Here is a 26,107-nt window from a genome sequence, read left to right as displayed (position 1 = left end):
AATGTTCAATCTTCAAAGTTATAAGCAATCCAAAGTTTGACACACTATATGCATATAACACAGCAATATTGGCCATAGATGCTAGTTAGGTACTTCCAGGAGGAAATTACCACACTAGAAAAATGGTCTCAAAGTAGAAGATCGATGTCAAGGCGGAAAAGACCCAGACCACGCCTTCAAATGGAGGAGGAAGATGAGAGTCAAAGATGAAGTGGAAATCAAGGACACACAATGAAGCAATACGGTAACGTGCCTAGGACAAGACTTGGATAAGAAACTACTGAGGCAAAAGCACATAGAAAAGACCAGGAACAAGGCACAAAGAGCAGATACAAGTCTGAACATAACGGCGAAGCTTTTCCCATGATAAAAAGAAACTTCAAACCGACCACGAGGAACAAAATCACGGTCATTAAGACCGTCATTCAACCACAGCTCACATATGCATCCCCACCATGGGGTTATACAGCCAAGTTGCATTAAAAGCTTTATGTAGTGGAAAACCTGACACTAAGAGCGGTATTGCTCTGCAAGTAGGAGCTTTTGGTTGGTTGTCAGGAACGGCACGATAAAAAGGGATCTCAAAATCAGTCAAATCAGCGACACCCAAAACCCTTCAAAGAGTAAATATTTGTTTAGTAATAGTAAATGTGGACAATAAATCCAAACCGATTGATATCCAATGAAACTTAGAGGTTGAAGAGGTCTCTCATGTTCTTGCACGCAAAGAGTTAAATTTGGCCACAATGATGTGAAATAGTTTAGAAAATATGATTAACATTAGTTTCTGAAATTCTAACTTTGAAACTATGGATACCTGCCAGCAAGCAAAATACATCAACTTATATATCGATGCAACAAATTTGAAGATTTAATTCCATTAAAATTAAGCGACCCTTTAATATGTCAGTGCAAACGAGCAGTGTGCTCATTTGTGAGTGGGAAAATAAAACCATCTCGATTTATAAAAACAGATGTATAATTCTTATAAATAATAACAAAACCTTAAAATAATAATAATATGGACAAACATATACATGCCATGAGTATATCTAGGTGGGAGGGATGGCGTGTAAAGATCGCCTCCTCAAAAATATTCGACTACTTGTTGGAAATTGTCGGACTAACAATATCAAGGAAGAAGCTAGAGCTAACTTTACAGGGAGATTTTGTCCTCCGGGGAGACTCACGAAGACAGTCGCTACAGCGGCTACCCCATCGCCTACAAAATAAATACAGATGTTTAGCCATGAACAAAATACAGTATTGTACTTGGATATAATGTGAATTATCCTCTTAAGAGATGCGCCACTGGCTTTGCCCGTGATGCACACTTCTCTACCGAGGAAATTGAGCATTAATTAATCGTTAATTATTAGTCACACACAAGAATACTTAGATTGCACTTATTATCACCAAAACCATTCATGGTTATGTGATAAGGGCGAATTTTCCGAGATCACATGCAGTTGTAAACAATCACAGTTGATCCCTCTTAAAGGAGAACCACACGCTTTCGGGTTAGCTTATAGTTATTTTAGGAAACATCTTCGTTAGCAGTTACAGCAGTTAATAGCGCCTTTAGAAACGACGTTATTTTGTCTCAGTTAACAAACTTCTCGATCTTCACATCTCAAATGACAAATCAAAGTTGAAAGATTGACGTGACCGTAGCACTTTTGGAAGCGTCTACCCATGTAGTCTACAGCCTTCTAAACAACCAAAACGTCAGCGTAGTTGTTCAGTGTGATTTGATGGCCTGAACGTAGGGTAGAAATCTGAACTAACAAGAACGTTAGTTCTTGTTGTTTATCACATCACCATGAATAATCCAAACGTCTTCGTCACATTTCAAGAATATCTTGCTTCAAAAATCATCCAAAAGTATGTTTGTCTTGCATGTTTTCCCCAGCACTTAAATTTAAGATTAAACTACGAACCTGTGGGTTCGATGGCAACGGGTCTGACGTCATAATGGGCATTCTTCTTGCCACTGGGCATCCTAGTGTTGAGGTCCAACGTGGCGCAGGCGAAGGGACGTTTAGCCATGTGGAGCATCTCAACAACGTGGCGACGGCGAGCATGTCGTGCATCAGCCGCCTGTTTGGCCTTCCAGGCGACCACGCAGGCAGCCAGAAAGAGGAAGAAAACGGAAAAGAAAACAGAGAAAAAGACGAATAAGTCGATATGCAGCTGATCTTGTCGCGAAAACACAACACCATAGGATGCTTGCTGATCATCAGCCGATTGCAGGATCAGGAAGAAACGTGTAGTTTCCAGCTTGTGATTTTCCTAAACACAATTTTCCGCTAAGTGATATATGTATACAAGTATCACCAGTTCAAGTGGAAACATAGAGATTGTGCAAGTGGAATGACTGCGTAAGGTATAATATGCCTCCGACAAAGACCGACGAAGCGGGTTGCAAGGTTAGTGGTTGACGTGAGCGACGTCAGTCCTGTGTTACCAGATCTTTTACCGTTTCAGAATTTTTACTAACATAAATTCTAGTGATGGATTAATTTTTTTTTTAATTTATTTACATTGCTGCTTTTTGACTGTAATATTTAAAAAAAATTTCGTTGTCGCGAAAGCAGCGAAATCGATACTAATCTAATCATCAAAGTGAAGACGCTGATCTGATTGGCTCTGCCCACTTCGTTGGTTTTTGTTGGAGGCATTTTAAAACTTGTGCAGTCCTTATGTTTCTATTTGAACTTTTCATACCTGTATACGTATACAGGGTGTTTAAAAAAGTTGATATAAAACTAAAGAGATTAATGTATAGCCAAAAATAGTAAAAAAAGTTCCTATCAATATTGGTCCGACTGAGCACCGTTACTGAGAATTTTTAATTTCATTATCTTAACCAGAAAGTTATTTTATCAAATATCCAAATACTAAAAGTCCTTTGGAGGGCCATATCTCAGTAACGGTGCTCTGTCAAACCAATATTGATAGGAACTTTTTTTACTGTTTTTTGACTACATTGATCTTAAATTTTGTACCAACTTTTCCTAACACCCTGTATATGACTAATATATAATATAACATCAATTAACAGAACCATGTAATTGTGTTGTCTGTTAGTGTCTAAAATCTTTTTACCGCTTTCTCTGTTGTTTTGTCATGTGCAATGAGTGCAATATCGTCTGCATATTGCAATGTGTATGCTGTTTAGTATATATGTTTGTTGATCTTTAAGCTACGGTTGTATGTACTATGACAGTATACAGTATAAAGGAAAGGTTAACCCGACAATCCCTGAACACTTGTTTGGACGAAAAAAAGACAAGAAGAGTCGTGAATTCCTATTTCTATATAGTTGTGTGTTCTTCAATACATTTTTGATTATACAAAATAGGTATTTTGGCATTTGAAGTTTGTATAATTCGGAAAGTAAACCTCTATATCAGACACTTTCAAATGCCTCATTAACATACATAAATATACTTGCTGATCTTCTACCGTTTAGTTGTGTTAGTAGTATGTCGTTGGTCAAAAGAGCAGTTGGTTTTTCGCTTTAAAGCCAAATTGACATATTGGGATATGTTTCAGTCAGTTCCTGAAGGCTACTTTTAATTATGTGCGCAAAAGCCTTAGTATCGGGAGTAATGTAAGTGGTCAGAACAGTAGCGTATTTCATAATTTACATGTATCACACCTCAGGCAATGTAATAACCAATCTGGCCTCCAGACTCGTAACTGTCAAAATAGTTCGAGGTTGAACGATTGTGATGTAAGTACGAAGCCCCGTGGCTTCTTTACTTATGTGAAGGTCCTCGGATCTCAGTGTACCATTTTCAAAGGCCCTAGAAGGGAATTGATTCAAAAGAATTGAAATTTACTATTAATAATACCAACCTGTAATTCTCATTCAAACGGATGTCATTTAATCCAGTGGTCACATTCGGGAACGCCACATAAGTATCGTCGTGGGTGCTCATAAAAACATTTAGTTTACCAAATGTCACATCAATAACGATTCGAATGTCTACGTTCATGAACCGAGGCTGAATGACAAAAAATACTAATTCCCCTGGGTTTAGTGGTTTCGGACTTTTGCATTCATCTGAAAAGTTTAAATAAAATTTTAGTGTTAGTATCTTATTAATCTTATTTCAGTATGATTTTTTTATTAAAACCATATTACTAGTATGCCGTTCAACTTGAACTTCACCCTAGTTTTCATAGAAACAAAGAATCTCACTAACGCTAAAATTTTATTTCAATATTTCTACGAAAATTAGTATGAAGTTGAAGTTAACAGCACGTTAATACTTTGACCATTAAGAGGTAAATTATTAATATGCTGTCAACTTTAACTACCGGTTAATTTCCAGAGAAATTTTGGAATAAAGCCTGGATGTTGTTCATGTGCTTGGTTTCTATGAACATTAGTTTCATGTTAAATTTAACAAAATATTAGTAGTTTGGCCCTTAATAAAGTATAATAGAACTTAAACTAAGTATTCAACTTACCGATAGATTTGGCATCGAAACACATCTTATTGTCAACTGACATTTGCCTATAACATTGGCGGCCTCTAGTCGGGGTGCCCAAGAACCCTTCTCGACACCTAGAGCACTGGACCTAAAAGGTAATAGACTCTTGTGTAATGCGGTCCGAGAGAAAGTATGCCGTACGTTTATTTGTAAATTGAAATGAAATAAGTAAATTGAAAGCACGAAAGCTCCAAGTAATTTTTGTTTTTTTATGAGTGTATTGATGCCATACGAATGGAATTATTGTTCAAACTTTTGAAGGAAACTGATTTTTCACCTCGCCCAATGCTTTTACAGTATAGAACACCATTTAGCTGTAAAAATACTTGATTTTCCCTTGACGTTACTTCGAAAATACCTGTATGAATATGTCATGTGTCTAAGACTTTCTACAGATTTCGGATACAAGGCTGTGTTTATCCAACTTCTTTATCCTTAATTATTATTTATCAATCATTAAGAAGTTAAAAACATAATATTTTCTAACTCTTAATTAACTAAGGATTAAGAATTAAAGAAATATTTAATGGAAAAAGTCAAAACATGGAACATCCTTACCTGCCAGCAGGGCTGAGCCAAATTTCTGCCCTGGCCGCATTCATCGCTAACAGTGTTATTCTGACAATCGCACTGATCTCCGGTAACTGCGTCACAGATGGAACCATGTCCGTGGCAGTCGCAGGGGCGGCAGGGACCACGAAGTTCTTCCGAACCCCTGAAATTTCCCGGGATGCATTTTTCGCACCTTTCTCCGGTGGTATTATTGGAACATCTAAAGATATTAAAAAAATGTCATTGTTGACTGACGAAACTGAGGAATGTCACAGCAAAATAAACTATTTAAACTATATATAAAATCAGACCGAAATCACCTATCCGATCATGGACGATTTATAGCAAGCCAAGGCCGACAATTTACAATATTGAAACTCGATACTATAATCAAATTTACCATCTTCAATATTACAAGTTTGCAGCCTTAGTTTGTCTTAAATACTCTTTTTTGAGAATAAATGAGGCCGAATAATCAGCATAGAACTAGCAATAATTTGTTCAAGATTTGGGTCATACCTTAAACACCGGGCCACAGTCTTCGGTCCTACAGTCAAAGTTGCGAGTAATGTTTCCTTGTCAACATAGTCACTGGGTTGAATACCGTCGGCTGGGTCAACACAATATGCTGAATGGTCATGACAATACTCCATGCATGGCACGCATGGCGTTCTATTAGCAGGATCGCCGACGAATAATGGCTTACAATATTGACAACGGTCACCCTGGAAAGTACATAATTTTGAATGCAAATTGAGTATCAATCAAACGGTTAATTTACCATAGTATTATTATAGCACTCAATGCAAGAGTCCAACTTATCGGGTCCTTCACAGTTTGAATGCCCATTGCAGAGACATTGAATGGAGCAATTAGCGCCAACGTATCCAAAATCGCACTCACATTGGGAAGGTGCGACACATCGACCACGAACACAACCTACATAGTTATATCAAAATTTAAAACTTTACTTATTGGCTTCAACATGAGTAAAGAATAATGAGTAAAATAACCTCAAGTAGGTATATCAATTACATATTAGGAAATGAAAGCCTTATAAAATAAATGTCTTCATTAATCAACTGACAACTAAAATATATAACTCACCTTGCAAGCAAACCGGCTCGCACCCTGCAGGTCCAGCTTTGTAACCTTCCCCACATTTGCATTCATAACCGTCGTCTAAATCTACGCAAATCTCTGATTCATCAGCACAGTTGTGGTGTCCATTTAAGCACTCGTTTTCCTTGGGACACTTCACATAATGCCAAGAATATTGTAGAGTAACATTAACAATTATGTCGTCTTGTTCAGCTTCACTTTCCTACGAAGCATATCAATCGTAAAAATAACAATCACAACATCAAAATATAACTTACCAGCAAATTCTGATTCTCGTCCATAACCTTAAAACAATCCCCTTTCATGGGTCTTTGGCTGTTTCCTTCCGCGCATATTCCTTCCCCGCCTTCTCCGGGTGCTGCACACCATCCGCAGGGGCCGTGCCGTAAACAGCTGGCGCACTGAGTGAATGCATGACATGGCTCTGGACAATGAGAAGAATCGTTCTCTTCAAGAACCAATCCACACACACCTCCCGCACAATAAGCCGATTGAGAGGCGGAACTTATACATTCACGCAAATGAGTTGACCAATGGCAACCAGGAGCCGTAAGACAATCAACACATGTTTGGTGCGAGGTGCAGGCAGCAGGACAAACACCTATAATGGGCGTTGCCTGACTTGTTGATTCGTGGTTTGTAATAGCTGAAAGGAAAGAAATTCTTCGATAACTTGTCACTGAGCATTGCATAAATGGCAACTTACAAACTTCGCATTTCTTTCTAGAAATATTCCATTCGCAGCCAGGCAGTTGATGGCATTGTATGCAGTCTGTTGCTACGCATCTACTAAATGGACATACCTAAACCAATTTGTATCGTTCGCAACGTCGTTTAGTGTAATTAATTTAGACAATTTATACCTGAGAGGCACACTCCGTCTCCATAGAAGTAACGCACGAGTTGGTACCGTTACAAAAAACACAACCGGGAGTAAGACTACATGTGGCACAATCGGTGATGGAAGAACAATTTCCACTTGGATATTGAACGGCACCTTCGCAGACATGTCCGGTATTCGAAAGACGAGATCCTTGGAAATAAAATGAGGGAATACTACAGTTGATATGCTTACTTTTTCATAGAAACAATTTTACCATTCCCACTATCAAGAGGGCACTCCAGTGTGTTTTTGTGACATATCTGAGATATAGTGGCGTTATTAAGTTGATTTGCGCAGTAGCCGCAACCTGGAACTCTTAGACAGGTCGACTTGGTAGAGAAGAGATTGCAAATATCGACAGGCAATTCTATGTAGGTAAGAGATAGAAATGCTATAAAAGCATGCCGTTTCCAGAACTTATAATTAAAGAAAAAGATGGAAGTTTCCCTAAGATGTATCCTTTTTAAAAGAAATTACTGTTGTTCGTAAACTAACCAATTTTTAATACAGTGGCTTCAGAGTCAAATCCCCAACCTCCAATTACATATGCAGCATCACCATCGGGCTCCACAGTCATTGCTTGGGCATAAGTTTGCCTGGGCAAAGGGCCTATCTTCTCAACTGCTGAACAAAGGAAGAGTTCCTGTTTAGTGCAATTTAAACAGTAACTATTCTCTAACTCACCGCTAGTCATCAAGTTTATCCATTGATTGCAAGTGTACGAAAAGGCGTAGACAGCATCTGTAGCATTCCAGGGGTAAATCCGTCCTCCTAAGACCAGCATGTATTGATCAATGCTGACCGCGGAATGGAAAAATCTCGGCTTTGGCTAAAGCAGTGCATAACTTTAAAGGAATGTACGAGAGGAAAGAGGTCGAAAGTTTACTTACCACGTTCCGAAAATTACTACCGGTTAACTCAATCCAGGTTTTTGTTTCATATTCCAAACGATAAAGACTATTCGACATTACGCTTACTTGCTTGTCATACACATAGCCTCCAAATACGTAGAGACTGTTAGTTTGAGAATGAAATACGGTGGTGTGGCCAAAAACTCCTGGGGGGCCCTTTCCTGTGAGGTATACGTGAAATTTAAATTATTATGCAGGTAGCAGCCAAATTTCTTTACCTTTAGTAGACACTGGTCTCCAAGTATTACTTTCAATCGTATACTCCCATACGGTGTTTAAAAACCCATAATAAGGAGAGTCTCCGCCAATTAAAATGAAGAATTCTTCTCTATCTGCATTTCTATAAAAGGTCAACGTGTGCCCGTAGAGTGTCGGAGGCCACTTGTCTGTTGTCCAATACGGGGAAATAGATTTTAAGTGACTGTAAGGCGATTCTACCTCGCTCCAACGCTGATTTTGAATGTCAAATTGCCAGAAATCGTTAAGCGTTCTGAGAAAAACGAAACTTCCCATAAATGAAACAGCATTTAAAGTTTACCAATATGTACCTATTCTTTACATTCTTATGAGGTTTAGTCAATCCGCCAAAAACAAATATCGATTGTTTCGAGTGGACGATGTCTGCACCATGAAAGTACCGCCCTTGAGGCATCCTGGCATCTGCAGTGGACTCCACAGTAACCTATTATTTAATTAAATCAATAACTTCTAATAAACCCAAAGAGCTACGATATATCACCTGAATCCAACTAATATTTTTGGTATCAAACATTCGAATGTCATTCAAAGGTCCGTGGCTGAGAGAATATCCTCCAAACATCCACAGCGAACCTCTTCTATCGGAAACTAATGAATGACCAAAACGCGGAAGGGTTTTTCTTAAATGATCAAAGCCATCTGACAGCCGTTCGGTATTGAAAAGTTCTATGAACACCAGTTGCAATTTTGTCTCCCTAAAGCAAGTTACAAAGAGATGAGTACCGTGATCTTAGTTCTCGACGTTGTGACTTACAAAAATTCGAATCTAGTCCACAGGTGAAACCTGAGGCGGCATTAGAAAAATAGCGTTTTATAAGGAACCGATACGGTACGTTTGAACAAAGGTAAGATTATTTTAAATAACTGATTGGGAAACCAAATTTAACTTATCTAATGTTAAGATTCAAATAACCTTAAGATGCGATGTGTCACAGGCATGCGTCAAGGTTAAGCTTTTGATTGTCAGTAACGGTGACGGGTAAAACGAGATAATATCGTCAACTAATAATGCTTAACTGAAACCAAGTAAGTAAACGTGACTTATAAAACTGGCCGTTAACTATTTTCCTTTAGCTAACATCTCGACTTCCAAATATACAGAACTTACAGGAGTGTGTCATCCTGTAAGTAAATTAAATAAGAACACTTACGTTATGTTACAAGCAGGCCCAGTCCAGCCATCCGAACACAAACACCTGCCATAATTTTTGTCACAGCTGCCGCGCCCCAGAGCGTAACTACAGTTATCCGGGCAGATTTGTTGCTCGCAAGAGGACCCTACAAAGCCTTCTTGGCACAAACATTGTCCCTCGCGACATACCCTTGGAGCACTGCAAGAATCGCAGCTCAGCACTTTATACAAAGCACTGAAACTTTCATTTGGTGGGCCTTGTTTATAATGAACAGTGAGGTGCCCTGAAATAACATACGAAGTCCAGTCAAGTTTTGAAATAACCCTCGTCTTGTTTTACCCACGAATTTTCGCAAATTCCGCACACTTTTCAGGAGAATGTAAAATATGAATTGTGATCAAATTTTGCAAATTGAAAATTCACGTCAGCTGCAACAGCTCTAGTATTACAGCAGAGGATCTCAAGATACTCAACTAAGAATCCATTTACCTGTTCTTGACTCCACGATGGCTGTAGGTGTAGCTTCCTCAGTACAAAAAACAGCGGTTAAAGCACTCTGACTGCCCATATCTACCAATTCTGGCAATCCATCATAGACATACACTGCGTTCTCACCGCATGTTACGTTTAGTTGAGTAGCATTAATTTGTAACTGAATTATTGGTGTGCCGTAATCGACATCTGGTTTGATAATCCACAGACACTCGCGAATGGGCGGACCACCTCTTGGGGGCAAATAGTTTTGTAGAGAACTGATGCCTTGACCCTGAAATACGATATCGAAAATCTTAGCTAGTAAAAAGATTGGACCTATGCCTAGAAGGGTAAAAGTTGGAAAAGCGAAAATATGATTGTATGATACACGATCAATGAATCATCTACATGATTAAACTTCAAATCTGTGTTGAATTTCTTATTAAAAATATATACTAATTCAAGATACGATTCATGCACAAAACAAAACAAAGCGGACATGAATGAATTTAAATGCGGAGACATAGAAAATGTTGTAACATGCGATTTCACACTACCTTCGGTTCTGTCAGAACCCCTCTGGCCTCGCATTGATAATAACACTGTTGCCCATTCCTAGGATCTCCGGAATAGTTTGGCCTACATCTCTCGCAGTGCTGGCCTTCAGTATTATCTTGACAGAAACATTCTCCTGTCTCAATATCGCATTCCCCATTATCTACATCGCCATGCCCATTGCATTCGCATTTTTTGCACCTAAAGTGATAAGTTCATTATCCAGTTTAACAAATTGTGTCAGTATACAGGATATTCAAGTAGTGTTATTGATATCTAGGAAACGGTAAGCGATGGTTGAATTCAGTAAAAGTTCCGCTATTTGTAGCAAAAAAATTAAGTTTTGATATATGAAAAATATCGGATGTTATGGAAAAATAGCAATGAGCAAAGCTGATTACGTATATCAACTGATTGCATTCATCTTGTTTCTAATCACCACAATATACTATCATTCTCATACCCAATATCTGTTGTGGCGTTGCCGTAACTACCAGGCCGACAGTACTGACAAAACTTTCCCATAGTATTGTCCTGGCACTCCTCACAAATTTGGTACCCTTCAGGACACGCTGAATGTTTGTTACAACCACAGTTTTTTGAGCAATCGTCTCCGTACCATCCAACGTCGCATATGCACTTGTAATCGGGTTCTCCTTGGCATGTCCCATGAACACATACATTGTAGCAGGTTCTGACGCAAGACGATCTTCCATCACCAATGTACCTGAAAAGTATGACATTTTTCATGACAAATTAAACCTTAAAATTATAATCAATCAATGTAGTATTTTATGTAAGCATTGCAGATGTAGACACAACAGCTTACCCTTTTCTGCAATGGCAACTAAACGACCCATCTGTATTAGTGCACTCTGCTTGAGAGTGACAGTCGTGTAAACCCAAACCGCACTCGTCGACATCGGGACATTGTGCATAAGCCCATTTGGCTTCGCGCCCTCCAAGGGCCACAGAGCATTCAACGTGCGGTTGTTGAAAGTCTCCCCTCACACACATTCCTGACATTGGATTATTGACGTCATGGCACCATCCGCAACTTAGAGCGCTTAAGCACGATGAACAATTTGTATATGCCGTACAAGCTTTGCACCGTTCTTGAGGTTTCGGAGTCAAAGAACTATTTTCATGGGCGGTTATCAACGGAAAGGCTTGGTCAAGCCACTCGCGACAAAGTCCAAATTGGTATTCACTCGTATATACTGAGAAGCTAGAAAAAAATGTACCGGTTAATAGTAGCCAAGATGCTAGACTGTTCGTCACGTAGGATGACACAACTTATAGTCCTAAGTTTTGCAACAATCACAAGTCATTTAACTTATAATTATGTATTTCTTAACTAGTTACATAAACAGCTATTTCAACATAGATGAGGTGTGTATTTTAATTTTATATCAGAATATGTTTGTAGTATCAATATCAAAGTAGAATGAACGTTAAAAAAATGAGTTCAGAAACGGTGATACAATAGTCAACAATGATTAGACAGGCTATAGAAACATTTTAATTACCTAAAGCATTTCTGTGTAGCCTGACACCAGACACATCTTCCCTTTTGATCTAAACACTCATCACAACCACTTCTTCGGTAGCAGGGAGTAGGACATTGTTCCATTCGCACCACAGATCCCGGTCTCTGCCCCATTCTTGTACAGCGAGCCTCTTCCACCCACCTGTAAAGAAAGGGACATTGTGTATGTTCTTTATATTTAAAATGTTAGTGTCACACTATACAGATAGATTCCCCTTAGAAAAATAAGTATGCGACATACTGATGAATCCTCACCTGGTGAAAATATTACTAACTTACCATTCACATAACTGTGTTTGGACACACGAAGTGCAACTTATAAAGTTGCTGCAGTTCGGACACATGCCTGGTATCAAAGTTAAATACCGCCAATCGCCGTCCATTTTACACGTTTCTTGCTCGTTATCATTGCGAGACTGGCAACTAGACGTTAGTTCACACCAACCGCATTGTGAATCCGTCAAACAGTGCAAACAGTTTGCATATTGGGAACAAGATCCATTGGCGTAAGGTTCCAGATATTCGAAGGTAAAAACCTTTGTTCAAAAAGTATGTGTTTTTACTCAATATTCCTGTATGGCGCAAATAATGTCTAACCTTTGGAGTCTCATCAGGCTTAAAATGTTGCAACTCCATCCTGCTTAGTTGATGAGGGTTGTACAAAGGTCCTAAAGTTTTTATACTGAGGAAATCAACTGGAATGCGTTCTTCTGGCAATCCTTCAGGCCACGGTGAATCTCTAAAAATCATTCTTATATACTACTCCTAACTTCATTATATTTTTCAAATGAACCAAGTGATCACCGGAGAAAAATGAACATTGCGCAAAATTAAAGTAGATTGGTGCTTACCGACAAACTTTCAGTTCTGTAGAAAAATTCGCTACATTAGTTTCTCCTAAAGTTACAGTTGCTGAAGAATAACTTGAGCACACTTTAATAGATTCACTCCATGCAGCTGGTAATCTAAGATAGCCGGTTAAGGTTGCAACCATTTTGCCAGTAATACTGTCGCTCCTTGGTGAAACGCTTAAGACCCCGTTGTAATCTAAATTAAACATAAATTATGTACAGGGTGATTGGCGTGGGATTAAACTGTTTATAATAATGGTATGGTTTGGTCGCCTACCATTTAACCAAACGCGCTATGATCTACGAATCAATCGATTGAACCAGAGGTTCCAAACATTTCTTGGGATGTAAAGTGTTTTCCTTCTCGTTGGAAATGTACAATGTGTGAAATTATAGCTGTAAAATACTTCAAATGTATAATCAAGGATTTGGGAAATGTGGCAGACCTTAGAACTCTTTTATACCCCGTACAATAAAAATTAATTGCAAAAAAATTAAACGCCCCCTATTTAATACGAAAAAATGCATCCAGTCCAATATTACTTACCAATGGTTGTGGCATTCAATGTGGTCACACTGTCTGGTTGGGTATAATTCGGAGGATGATTATACTTAATATAAGTAAGGCCCGGTCGACGATCCAAATTAGCGCAGTCTAACGGTTTTTTTATTTCTTGACCTTGGGAACCCCACCAACCCAAAGTTTGGCTAGGACTATCCACTTGAGATCCACAAGTTCCATGAGGATCGTCTCTAGTATGGCATCGTGCATTTTGAACACACCATGCACATTCACCAAGACCTTAAAGATAATCTTTTACTTAATATTTTGATTATTTTTATTACAGCAGATAGCTTTACTACTTTTACACATTATTGAACTCCTAATTACGCAATTTTGCCTCAATTTGATCAGGCTCGTATCTTCTATGATTACCGAGATGATTAAACTCGAGAAACTGACACCCTCTATATATATTTTTATCCGCTGGTACGCTATACTCTTTTGTACCAATGTTTCTGGGACACTCTCAATAGTACTAATCCTAACTTCATGGTGTTACTAAGATGTGATGAAGTGCTTTTTTGGTGAACAAATCTATTACACAACTTCGAGATTTATGAATTATAATTTCGCAAAAGCCCCAAAAAACTGACCTAGTCGATAAGACGCAGAGAAGGGTACCACTTCCTCTTCTCCACCATGTAAATGTCCATGAATCAAACATGAATGGCAGTCCTGCAACGCCGGACATACGCCTGGACATCTGGCGGTCTGTAAGTTAGTTGTGCAGTTGGCTCCTACGGTTCTGCCATAACAGCGGTCATCAGCACTGCACCATCCGCACTCCGGATCTGCAGCACATTCGCCAAACGACTGATGAAGAGTGCACGCTTTCGGTGGAATCCCCCGTAAAGCCAAGGGTGCAGTCCAAGCCAAAAGGTCACTATTTACGTTGCCGTGATAACCACCCACGAGAATTAAAGTATTCGAATTACGAACACTGGAGGCGTGAGCAAATACACCTTGTTGCTTCGGATACCTGGCAAACAAAGAGTGAGATAGTAAATTAATTGAATCAGTATTTACTGAGGAGAGCCAAAATCAACTAAGACGAGGCTACCGCGTCAGTCAGCTTACTTACCCTTACCTGTTATAGTCCCGTTACAGGTAAGAATAACTAACATTGTATTCCGTCATAGCAGTGAATTACTAAATATTGACTGACGGGTATCATTTCTTTTAACAGTTGCTTACAAACCGTGATTTTACCTTGAATCATTGTTGTTGCCTAATATATCTGTATTAACCCAGGTATGGCATCCCAAGTGGTACAAATACATCTGATTATCATAGCATATTTCTTCTTTATTATGCCTGTGCGAATATCCTCCGAAAATAATGAGATAATTTCCAAAGACATTAGCCGAATGAAAAGCTCTCTCTCTCGGAACGTATTTATCCCTAAAGTGTTCTCGTGTGTAATGTATTTCAGTCCAGTGCTTATGATCTAGTTGGAAGGCAAACGTTCTGTCAGAAAGCTTGGAGAATCGGGCCACTCCCGCCACAATTCCGCCGTAGACTATTAAAGAATTCGTTGCATTGTGATAAACTGTCGTATGAGCTACTACTCTGATGTCCAGCTGCTTTCCTAACAGAATTAGCTATTTAAGTCAGAAGTCCATAAATGACTTGTTACAATACTATTTAACAAAGACTAGACAATTTCAGTTGCCAAGTCTGTAAAGTGTCAACGAGTACTGTAACAATATCTAATGGATACCCATTGTATATTATTTTATTTCTCGCCTAATTTACAAAGAATTTGTTACAGATTAAAATAACGTTTCTTGAAAATATGGTGAACGCACAATTTTTAAAGGACGCCAGAACTACTCGTATGTCGTACTGACAGTTTGCAATCTGCGATTTTCAGGTTGGTTATGTTATTGATGTGTGTTACCTCCTCGAGCTTTAACTTTTTCCCACTGCTCGGTATCGTCCGGTCTTAGTTTTACTCTCCAAAGCTGAGACGAAAACTCCCCATCAGGAGTGCTACCGCCAAAGAGATAGATAGTGTCGTTCACGCAAGTCAAAGTATGTCTTGTAAGCGAAGGTGGACTTTCGGTAGAAAATTGTCCTCTTAAGTGCCATAGACGTGTCTGGACGTTGTAATACCTGAAAGGCATACATATATCATATCATGCATATAAATGCATAACATATTTACCATAAATCGTTGGCCAAATTTCCATCCTCAAGTTTGCCTCCAAATAGTACAAAGCCGTTGGCAACGGCACAAGCCGCATGTCCATACCTTCCTGGAGGTCCCAGAGGTATTTCATTTCCAGAGCCTCTACCGCTATGCCTTTGTCGCCGCATAAACCGACTGGAATTGTCACCCACGGCATAAAAGATGTTTCCCAATAAGGATTTTCGTGGAAGACCCAACGTTTCGAAACCTAAAATGCAGAAATATGACTAGGATACATTGCTTAAGATGTGGAATATCGAATATTGAGATTTGGAAATCCCATCACGTTCTACGTGCTAGTTTGAGTGAAATTTCCTTAATAACTTTAATATTATGTGATTAGACCTAACCTTGCTGTGCAATAAAATCGGCGGCCTCAGAAGGTTCAACCCGATCGACGGATTCCCAGTCCATAAGCTCGTTTCCATCTAAATCCCTCCAACTACTGCTTTGGAAGTTGTAGACCTAAAAATTCAGCATCAAATATTTGAATAGACTTGAAGAAAATAAAATATTTTTTTCAATTATTGTTTTGCCGGTATTTCAATTTAGGATTACCACAGAGTGTTTTAATAATAGCTACCCTCGCGCCAATTGAAAAAAAGTTACGAAACATGGGTGCTTTTTAAGAACTATTTTCAAAACCTTATTTGCTTGAAAAACACTAGTAGTACAATTCAAATCTAAACCCACCACTAAATCTCCCAAAACATGATTCAAATCATATCCCCCGAACACATACAGCGAATCTGTAAGTTCGACGTAGACCGCTGAGTGTGCAGCTCGTGGCCGAAGACCTTCTCCGGATTGGGCCAAAAAATGCCACCGGTTCCCTTGAGGATCTTTTTCAGGAAGAGAACAAGCCCGACCCGAATATCCAGATCGGCACAGACAACGCCCTTTCTTGCAATGACCACGAACAGGCCGATCGTGACGGCCGCAATCTATGCCAATAAAATTAAATTAAAAATCTACTAATGAGGAAGACTTTAACAGCAGGATCACAATGCGTCAATATTTAAGTAATAACATGAGTCCTTACATTTAACAAATATTCAAGAGCTTGAATACCATAGTTTTATCGACGTATTTTGGTCAATCCGCTGAAATTTTAATGCAGCAGATTTATTTAAAAATATATATTCTGAATTTCCTAAGTGGGCATTATTTTAAGGCAAAGCTGAACTGTGAGTGTTTTTATGAATCGTTATTAAAAGTCTATTACTCTAGTAAAACTAACCATTGGGACACAGTCGTCTTGAACAATCTGCACCTCCCCATTCTGCTCCATTACATACACATCTTCCTTTGAGACAGTAGCCCCTGCCAGTGCAGTTCCCAGGACAGGCTGATATAGTGTATTCGGCTCGGAAACCATCCAACACGTAGTTTGTGTCACTGAAAGATCACTGGGTGTAGTACTCAACAAAATATTATCAGAAAAGATGAAAAAGTTACATTTTTATACAAAAACTATTATAAAAAAATATGCATTCAATTAAAAACCACCAATGAAAGACATCACTAGTTATTCTGCCCCCACCAAGGTACTTTCATAAAATAACAACCTGTGTGTGTCTTTAGTAATTTGTCAAATACGGTCTTTGCCATTTCTTATTGCATATACAGGGGAAAAGTACAACCCCATATCACTCCGAGAACTTAAGAATCATCCGAAAATCATTTTATGTCCTACGATATCGTTATTTTAGTATTATAGCTTAACACCAAAGTATGTTATTGTATCTTTAATACTCACAGCGGTATTATGAGTGTCGAATGCCCATTCATTGGCACGAAGACATGAAATGAGATGCGTTTATTTGTTTACTTTCTAAACTAGGATTTGCTAGGAGAGCGATGCCTTAACATAGCGACGACTATAAAAAGTTGTTCATATATTTTACATTCGTGCGTTTTTCAGGCAGCGCTTATCTAGGACCGTGATTGACATTAGAAAGCATTATTAACGCCAAATTACGGCCGCTATGCATAAATAACAATTATGTACATCGTTTATTCGGTTATTAAAACTATACCATTTCAGCCCTTCATCATTTTAAATGTGTAGATAAACAAGGAAACTACATTTGGTAACTGTTTAGTTTGCTTACCTGTACAGAAGTAATAGCATGCTGCCAGATGAGGCAGTGACTTTTGGAGGAGCAGTGCGTCCACTGAAACTACCTAAAAGTGGGGCCGCAAAAGAAGATCCATCATACACAAACACATAATCATAAGCACACTCAGTCCCCATGGTTCGGAATGTTAGAGAAATAAATCGTTCTGTTGAACTGTTAGACTTTATAAGCCACTCACAGTGGCTATCCTAAAACAGCAAAATTCAAATAAACTTAGCCCTATTTTAGGATCCATACAACACAGAAAACAACAGCACAGCATTTATTACCTGTGTATAGTTAGCTCCTGCAGGTCCCGTGCTCAGCACACCTCTTGGGGCACTAAGTACTCTTCTGCTACGATCACATGGCCCTGGCTGTGTCACTGCCACTCCACCCCAAATTAATACTCCCAGGAAAAGACTTATGGGGCAAGGCCCTTTCATAATGAAAGTAGTACAGGTTTAGATTATATTTGATTATACCCACTCAAATCTAGAAGAAAAACACTTCCAATCATTTCCCTACTTTTTATATAATGAATTTTTTTTTTTTTTTTTCAGGATAAACAGGTTTGAAACACAGATTTGCATTCATTATTTAAGTGAGATGTTCCAAAATAATAATTAAATTTGGTTTGTTTCAATAATAGGCTGAAGAATGTGTCAAAATAATTAGATAAATGATTTCACTGTATATCTTGAGTATGGATGAATTGAAGATGATTTAATTATCTCACTCAGTCCCAAAATTCTTTGACATATTTATATATTACATTCACACATTTGAATCGAGGACTTAGACTACTTTGAGGTATTGGAAGCATTTATTTATTGCTCATTATCTGGAACACTCAAGTATTAACACTTAAAAAACTTCATATTGACAACTCAAACAGCACAGTCGAGTTAATAGATAGTTTCTTGTAAATTGAAACAAATTTATAATTATATTTTCCTTTGGAACATGGAGAATACCACTCAAACATTTGCAAGCAAGGTTATATTTGAGATTGTTGTTGAGTTACACTACTTGGGTAAAAATTTACTTACTACAGATCTACAGTAAATACATTTTCCCAGCTTTATTCTACTAAGATGAAAAATGCACCTGCTTTATTGCCCTTGAACGATAATGAATAAGCTTATGGTCTTAAGAAAATATCATAAAGCACCCTTTATAACCAAAGTAGACATTACTAAACTTATTTTAGATTTATCTTTCCAAATGACCTCCATTTGTAACTAATTGGTGCCCCAAACAAATAATTATTTTAAGCATTTTTTACTTTTGCTAAGCTTTTGTGATTTTATTGGCAAATATAGCTTCATAACTTTAAGAAAACAAACTTCAACATATCATTTAAAATTTACTATGTAAAATCCTATATTGGAGGTTGAAAAAAAAACACTGTATGATCCTTTTACCTTGAAACCTAACTTGAAGTGTATACATTACAGATATGGTAGCATGGAATAATAAATTATAATTTGCACTTACCATTATAACATCCCATGAAGATGAAATATCCAGTTCCGGAAACAATATTGAAAATATAAAACCATTTAAGCAATTTTTTTCAATTACGGTTTTACAACTTAAAACTTGAGGGGTTTTGATCAAAACTGAATTGATTTGATTTAAAAACTAATAATTAGAAGAAATTTAGTAGTTAATCCTCAGATCTGACGGTCTGTATGTTTGGCTGCATTAAACATTTGAGTTTAAGCAAATAATTGTTAATACTGTTTGAATTAAAATTCATTAAGGGACTATCAGCTATTTCCTCAAGAATAATTGTCCCTGAATAAAAACTCTAACTGCTTCTGGTACATTTTTGTGTCCTTCTAGACGTCTTCTTGGATTTTTCTCTCAATATTCCCTACACTTTTTTTTATTATTATTAAACATTACAATAAATACAAATAATAATAATAATAAACAAAAACTTGAACCTGTCAGGGATGACTAGTGACAGTTGTCAGCACAAGCGCACTTGGGCGTGTTCCTTTAAACTTCGACAGGCTTTCGCTGTCTTAAACCGATAAGGTAAGTTGGTTTCCTTGGCGATTTTCTTTTTGAAAAAAATTCATTTAAATGAGATACGGGTTGGAGATTCGCGAATGGGGCTGGGAATAATTAAACCGTAATTTTATGCATTCCTTTTGACTGTTTGGATGGACATTAATCCTTTGAATTGTTAAAAAAGTTTTAACAAAAGACTGGATCTTATTCCCAGGACACTCTTTGCAGAAACAAGATTTTTGATATTTGCGCTAAACCGCAAGACTGATTGATGAATTTTGTAATGCATCATCGTAATTAGTCTTGCATACGCCATGTGATGCATCATCATAGTCAGAAACAAGAGCTGAATTAAAAAATGCGAACATCCAAGATGGCGCGCATAAGAAAAAACAAAGTTGATGGGGGCCAAAAAAGAAACTGGCTTCGCTCGTGATTTAATATTCTCAATCGAAATGGTATTGACGCTGACTGATATTTAACTCATGCGTTATATCTTTACCGTCACTGGCCACAAAACCACGTGTGTGGCGCCCTCGGTCTGATTACCCCAGTGAATAAGAAATAAAAGTTAGTATACTTACTGTTGCTAGTCTTGTCAGTAATGACTATACATTTAGCAAAGAATATTTGGAATGTCTTGATGAAATAATTATTGTATTTTATAAGGTGAAATGTTTACTTACTAGAACAGTATTTCTTGAAAATATGGCGAATGCAAATTTGTCTACATTTGTTAATGATAAAATCAAAACAACAAAGTACCTTTGTTTAGGAACATTACAGTATTAAGTACTGTAATTTTCGATGTACCATACATCTGTGTACTTTCTAATATAGTGCAACGTTTCTTAAAAATATGGCGAATACAAACTTGTCTACATTTGTTAATGTTAAAATTAATGTCCGGCAAGGTTGCTTCGCTTAGCATCATTATGGTATAAGATAATATAATATTCGTTTCCTGGGCGCATATCGGCATGTTGCTAAGCGAAACAACCTACAAGGCCAATTTACACATTACCAAATATAGACAAATTTACGTTCACCTTTTTTTGAGAAACATTGTTTTGAAATCGAACAGTATAGAATAAAAAATATAAAGACAAAAGTTTTGATTTAATATATTTATCAGAGATTTCATACTTACATAAACCAAATTATTTTTAAAGAAATAACAGTAAATATATTCTACATTTACAATAAAGAGTATATGAAGAGCATTATTATTTTTATACCATAATACATAATATAATGGGCGCGGGAACATATACCCAGCATTGAAATATTTTTATAATTTCGTAATTTCCTTGAAAACTGCCAAAAATAAAGTTTTATATCAAAATAGAAAAATAGAAAATTTTGGGAGACGTTGAAGGCCTCAAGTATGCGCAGAAAACTCTCTTCTATCACTACTATTCTTTCCATCTCATATCCTGATTGAAGAGCTCCACTCAGAAGAACAATATGCCATTTAACAATGACACAGTAAGTGAAATAAGACATACTGTGTGACATAAGATCTTATTCTGGTCGTTCAAATGAAAATATTAAGCTTCTTTTGTCTAAAAGTAAAGAATGGTCCATAAAAAATTATATGTTTTTCCATTTCAGTATAAAACTTCATTTTTGTTAAAGAAATGAGAAAATTATAACAATATTCCACAATTATATGTTGAACCCTATTCTTATATAAAAGTTTCAAAAAATGGAACTAATATGCGATTGTATCGTTCAAAAATGAAATAGAAATCGGTAGGTACCCGTATTTATTTATATATACCATAAGAAACAATAACAAAATAATAGAAATGATGATTGGACTAATAAACTCTACAAATAATGCAATTCAACAAAATCTAAAAAACATATCACTTCGAGAGTAAAACTGTATATTTGCTTGACTTACAAAATTGAGACAAATAAACCATTTTTTGTTTATATCAGAAGGCACATTTGCCCTTTAACTCCTCTATTATTAATTATAAATAATAATGAAAAATAAATAAATAAAAATTGGAATGTAGAAGAGATCTAAAATTTAAATTTTATGAAACAAAACTCATTTTTTATATCATTTAGTATTTGCGCTATTCTGCTTTCTTGTAGACCCCTGATCAGTCACCATTTCATTTGTAACATGTTCCCAGGCATTAACACTAGCTTCGTAGTAATTTATCTGCTTATTAACAAAATCTAAAAGGATTTTCTTAATACATTGTTTTTTTTCTGGCTGCCAGCCATTGAGGTCACTACGCAGACATTCATTGGCCATTTCCAGGCTATCTTGTGACATTTCCACTCTCTTAAGCAATTGTGGAATGCACGCACCTAGTTTTTCTAGTTTGTCATCGTTGCTTGGTTGTTTCCATATAGTGAATCCACTTGAATTTTGAGCTGGTGCATCCTGGGACATTGCTAACAACTAAAGAAGAGAAATGATATGTAGAAAACAATACAAACTACATATAGCAACAAACCTTGTCTTTTTCATTGTGCCTCTTATTCAGTTCATCCAATGATGACTCATAGGTATACTGATAGGATTCCCGTTTCTTGAGAGTCTCCTGAACTACCTCAATGTATTGCAAAAACTCTCTAATAGGCACTCCCATGATGCCATTGTAGCAATGAACTAAGGCACTTTGTGCAGCCATGCTCCTTTCATGAGCATTTCCAATATTCTCCAACATTGTGCACAGCTGGGGCTCCAAGTTCGCCCATTTGGTGAATATAGGATAGTAATTGTTTAACTCTGATATTAAATCTGTGTGTTCTTTGTTAATTCTACTGGATATTCGCTCTATTGCAGATAGTTTATCTGTGAGTATTGAGAGGTACAATTTCATTTTATCAAATTCTATGTGTCGGTTTTTTAAAAGGGAATGAGAGGAATTTCCTTGGCTAATTGTTGCTAGATTACCATTGCTACTTGTAATAGAGCTTCTTTTTTTCTTATATGTAGCAAAGTCCTTTTGGAAGGGATAGATAATGATTAATTAACAAAATTGGGATAATAAACTTACTGGGGGTGAAGCAGTTAAGAAAATTTTAAAATTCTCATTGCAACTGAGGATGGGATGTTGGCAAACCCTTGCTATAAACATGTTAAGAGATTTCATCCTTGCTAAAATAAAGTCTTTGGAGTACCTATCTAGCTGTCCTATTAATGAGTGTTTTCCTGGGAGTGGCTAGTAAATAATTTGAGCACAAATAATAAAATTAGTAGTAAAAATAACATGGAACACTTACAGGTATAATACAAAATTGATGACATTCCATTAACTTTTGCCTCAACCAGAGAAAGTCATTGTACCTCCTTCTTACCACATACTCATGATTAGGAAACTCTATCCTAGCTACCCGAGTAGTGACACGAAATGTAATGTAAGTTTCCATAGTTTCCAAATTCTTCTCAGGATTATCAATCTTAACACATAGATCTGAGTTCTCATCCATGTTGAGTTCAGACAAATTTTCAATGTCATGTATACTCCAAAAGCTTTCAATGCTTGGAGACTGTACCTGCAAATTAAATACTTGTCTCAAGCAATTATCGCTTACAAAAACAGCTGCGTTACTAATGAATTATTGTCGTTATCAAAGGTTGATCCACTGCATACACTGGAATGGTCAAAGTCCTTGGAATTTTCTTTTAAGACTAACGGAGAGACTTCTTTGGGCTCTGAAACTACTTTTAGGACGGCGGAACTAGTGTTTTCCATGTTCGAGATGTTCAAGACTATTTTGAGTTGTGATGTTAGGCTATTTATTCATACCTCAATGTAAAGGACAGCCTTTTTGTCTTCTTATCATATGATTTTTAATTTTACATTTGTATGAAAGTCTTTATTTACTTCTTTTCTTGTGTTTATCATCCAATGTCAGTTGACAGTGACGGTTTAATGATTATTGTTATTTAATTAATTATCGGTAAAGGAAATTGGAAATATGGCTATGGTGCTAGTAGGGCGGCTAAATAATCTATTTGTTTCGGTAAAAATTTAAATAAAAAATATGTCATGTAGTATAAAATTTTTAGACTAATTATTGCCTGAGAAACATATTTTCAATTAATCGCGTAAAGAATGAGCCCTGAACTCATAATTACAATTTTCAACCTTACACTACCGTGTTTGTTACTGAACCGTGGTGGGCGCTGCTCATTCTAAAAACAATTGATCCTGACAGTGACATGTTTACGTCAGTACTCGCCACGTAAAAAAAGTTGGATTTTTTCAAAATTTAGTAGGTGTAGTAAACCTAAACCAACATTAGTCTGAGCAAATAAACACATAAATAACGAAAAAATCAAAGATTAGTACTATAAAACCAACCTCAAAAATTCGTCCGAACGTTTATTTATAGAGCTTTATTGTAGGCGTAAAACTGCACTGTCTAATCTTTTTGTTTCTGGAACGATGTCGCACCAAACTGGCATAAAAGGTAAGAATTTCTAATTTGTAGCCTGATTATTATTAGCAGAATATTATCAATTTTAGCCAACGAAGAGCTTAAAAAGTTCTTTTCAAAATGCAAAGATGGAAAAGTTAGAGTTTTCAAAGTTTCCATAGAAAGTGGTATGTATTACATTTTGTGATCAACATCAATTTCTTTTAAAACGCTTATTGCGACAGAACAATTAGTGTTAAAGGACCAACACAATGAGAAACACAATTGGGAGAAAGATTATGATAAATATGTGATACCTTTGATTGAAGAAAACCAGCCTTGTTACATCTTGTACAGGTTCTATAACCTCCTAATTGCAATAAATGAAACTTGCAACATAATTTTAACTTTCCTAGACTAGACAATAAGAATTCCTTAGGATATGAATGGCTATTCATAAGCTGGTCCCCAGACTCAGCTGCAGTTCGTCAAAAAATGCTCTATGCCTCCACTAAAGCCACCTTAAAACAGGAATTTGGCACATCTCAAATCAAAGATGAATTGCATGGTACATCTCTGGTGAGTTAATAGTTAAATTGGGACATTTTCACCTGATTTTTGGTTGGTTCAGTCTGATGTGACTTTAATGGGTTACAAAAAACATAAAAAAAGTGTCGCCGCTCCCGCTCCTTTATCCATGAGGGAGGAAGAAATGCAAGAGCTGAGAAAAACAGAGGTTAATACTGAAATCAGTATCAGCACAAAACAACAAACGCTAGGGGGAGTGGCATTTCCTCTAACAGAAGCAGTTAAACAAGCTATTGCAGATATGGCCAGGGGGTCTTATAATTACTTGCAGTTGCGAATAGATATTCCTGAAGAAACAATTCACCTGGTTTGTGCAGAGAATATTTCTATTGAAAAATTGCCTTCAAAGATCCCCTCAGATATGGGCAGATATCATTTGTACAAATTTAAACACACATATGAAGGAGATTATATAGAGAGCATTGGTGAATAAACCTATTGTAATTAATGAATTTTTAAGTAACATATGACATTTAACATTTTAGTATTCATATATTCTATGCCAGGGTACAATTGTGCAGTCAAAGAGAGAATGTTGTACTCCAGCTGCAAAAACCCACTCACTGTTAGCATTGCCAATCTGGGTTTGGACATAAATAAGAAGGCATAAAAACGCCTATTTTTACATTCAATAATTTAATTCCCTAAACTTTTTTAGATTGAAATTGACACAGCTGCAGAACTAACAGAACAATTTTTGTATGAAGAACTGCATCCAACAAACAATTTACATAAACCTAAATTTGCCAAGCCAAAAGGCCCTCCCAGCAGAGGACCTAAACGACTAACAAAAAATCAGTAATGACTCTGAAGTGATAAAATCAGCAACCAACTGGTTGTTGGTGATTATTGATGTGGTGAAGTATTATGTGCGCTCAAATATGACCATGTTCTTGCTGTTGTAGCTTTATTGTATTTTTCTACTATTATATTATGCCCAGCTAGTGTGTTTCTTAATGGTTACTGTTAATGTGAAAGCTATTTGAATCAAATCCATTTGAAAGTTTAGTTGATTTAAGTTTACTTTTTTTGGCCTGAAAGTAAATACAACACAGTTGATTTCTGAATTGCATTTGTTATTCTATGTATGTGTTTATTGGTGATATTCATACAATATTTCACATGTGAACAGCAAAATATACACTGTATTACATGAAATAATAATAAAGATCAGATGAGATCTTATATTGATTTTATGGAACCTGAACCAATACTGAAGATATCTTACTATTTGGTAAAAGTCGAACACTAGAGATAGAGTCGAGATTCCAGAAGCACTTCTTGACAGAACCAAAGAAAAAAAAAGCTTAATCTCTTATATGATTAAGCAAGCAATACAAAAGAATTGCTATGGTGGTCTCAGGCTACTTAGCTAGAATTGCCATTTCTGAGGAATTGGTAAGCCAGCTGTGTTTTCATAAGATCATATTCT

At 36.8% G+C, this 26,107-nt stretch overlaps 4 protein-coding genes across 6 annotated transcripts in view; 2 read left to right on the top strand and 2 right to left on the bottom strand.

Annotated features, from left to right (window-relative positions):
* The window catches only part of LOC136411058 (uncharacterized), a 138,450-nt gene that overhangs the window by 72,136 nt on the left and 40,207 nt on the right, over positions 1-26,107 (top strand). The window lies entirely within an intron of this gene.
* Positions 962-18,165, bottom strand: Megf8 (multiple EGF like domains 8). 3 transcript variants are annotated; one of them, XM_066393521.1, is made up of 39 exons: positions 17,961-18,165; positions 17,665-17,879; positions 16,791-16,948; positions 16,244-16,494; positions 15,901-16,015; positions 15,527-15,758; positions 15,260-15,474; positions 14,569-14,947; positions 13,953-14,338; positions 13,342-13,596; positions 12,795-12,990; positions 12,541-12,682; positions 12,223-12,479; positions 11,924-12,085; positions 11,224-11,622; positions 10,858-11,121; positions 10,397-10,595; positions 9,855-10,131; positions 9,384-9,648; positions 8,987-9,016; positions 8,714-8,927; positions 8,523-8,656; positions 8,193-8,464; positions 7,954-8,135; positions 7,748-7,892; positions 7,559-7,687; positions 7,278-7,430; positions 7,044-7,213; positions 6,887-6,983; positions 6,438-6,826; positions 6,166-6,382; positions 5,840-5,997; positions 5,578-5,783; positions 5,065-5,278; positions 4,483-4,594; positions 3,865-4,072; positions 3,665-3,812; positions 1,941-2,292; positions 962-1,222 (listed from the first exon to the last, which is right to left on the bottom strand). In XM_066393521.1, exons 1-39 carry the CDS (start codon positions 18,114-18,116, stop codon positions 1,053-1,055), a joined length of 8,223 nt encoding a protein of 2,740 aa, XP_066249618.1. In that variant the 5' UTR covers positions 18,117-18,165; the 3' UTR covers positions 962-1,052. The 3 variants fall into 3 exon arrangements, with proteins under 3 accessions (XP_066249618.1, XP_066249619.1, XP_066249620.1); XM_066393522.1 differs by having other exon boundaries at positions 7,559-7,684; XM_066393523.1 differs by lacking the exon at positions 8,987-9,016.
* Positions 20,804-23,556, bottom strand: LOC136410853 (sorting nexin-7-like). The gene is made up of 5 exons (XM_066393210.1): positions 23,277-23,556; positions 22,948-23,220; positions 22,722-22,886; positions 22,176-22,667; positions 20,804-22,120 (listed from the first exon to the last, which is right to left on the bottom strand). Exons 1-5 carry the CDS (start codon positions 23,418-23,420, stop codon positions 21,770-21,772), a joined length of 1,425 nt encoding a protein of 474 aa, XP_066249307.1. The 5' UTR covers positions 23,421-23,556; the 3' UTR covers positions 20,804-21,769.
* On the top strand, positions 23,943-25,742 carry twf (twinfilin actin binding protein). Its single transcript, XM_066393212.1, has 7 exons — positions 23,943-24,141; positions 24,198-24,275; positions 24,333-24,444; positions 24,504-24,666; positions 24,719-25,100; positions 25,161-25,279; positions 25,334-25,742. The coding sequence occupies exons 1-7, from the start codon at positions 24,117-24,119 to the stop codon at positions 25,475-25,477; spliced, it is 1,023 nt and encodes a 340-aa protein (XP_066249309.1). The 5' UTR covers positions 23,943-24,116; the 3' UTR covers positions 25,478-25,742.

This window comes from Euwallacea similis, chromosome 9 (genome assembly GCF_039881205.1).
Source record: "Euwallacea similis isolate ESF13 chromosome 9, ESF131.1, whole genome shotgun sequence".
NCBI classification, from domain to species: Eukaryota; Metazoa; Arthropoda; class Insecta; order Coleoptera; family Curculionidae; genus Euwallacea; species Euwallacea similis.
This window is presented reverse-complemented; position numbering and strand designations above follow the sequence as displayed.

What these genes read in the sequence shown, in the direction of transcription:
- LOC136410853 (XM_066393210.1), bottom strand. Translation starts at nt 23,420, where the DNA reads ATGGAAAACACTAGTTCCGCCGTCCTAAAAGTAGTTTCAGAGCCCAAA. An exon ending in TCTTAACTGCTTCACCCCCA is followed by an intron (nt 22,668 to 22,721) that starts GTAAGTTTATTA and finishes CCCTTCCAAAAG; the next exon opens with GACTTTGCTACATATAAGAA. An exon ending in GGCACAATGAAAAAGACAAG is followed by an intron (nt 22,121 to 22,175) that starts GTTTGTTGCTAT and finishes TCTCTTCTTTAG; the next exon opens with TTGTTAGCAATGTCCCAGGA.
- Megf8 (XM_066393521.1), bottom strand. Translation starts at nt 18,116, where the DNA reads ATGAAAGGGCCTTGCCCCATAAGTCTTTTCCTGGGAGTATTAATTTGG. An exon ending in ATGCTATTACTTCTGTACAG is followed by an intron (nt 16,949 to 17,664) that starts GTAAGCAAACTA and finishes GTGATCTTTCAG; the next exon opens with TGACACAAACTACGTGTTGG. An exon ending in GGCAACAACAATGATTCAAG is followed by an intron (nt 14,339 to 14,568) that starts GTAAAATCACGG and finishes TTTGTTTGCCAG; the next exon opens with GTATCCGAAGCAACAAGGTG.
- twf (XM_066393212.1), top strand. Translation starts at nt 24,117, where the DNA reads ATGTCGCACCAAACTGGCATAAAAG. An exon ending in GCACCAAACTGGCATAAAAG is followed by an intron (nt 24,142 to 24,197) that starts GTAAGAATTTCT and finishes TATCAATTTTAG; the next exon opens with CCAACGAAGAGCTTAAAAAG. An exon ending in CCTTGTTACATCTTGTACAG is followed by an intron (nt 24,445 to 24,503) that starts GTTCTATAACCT and finishes TAACTTTCCTAG; the next exon opens with ACTAGACAATAAGAATTCCT.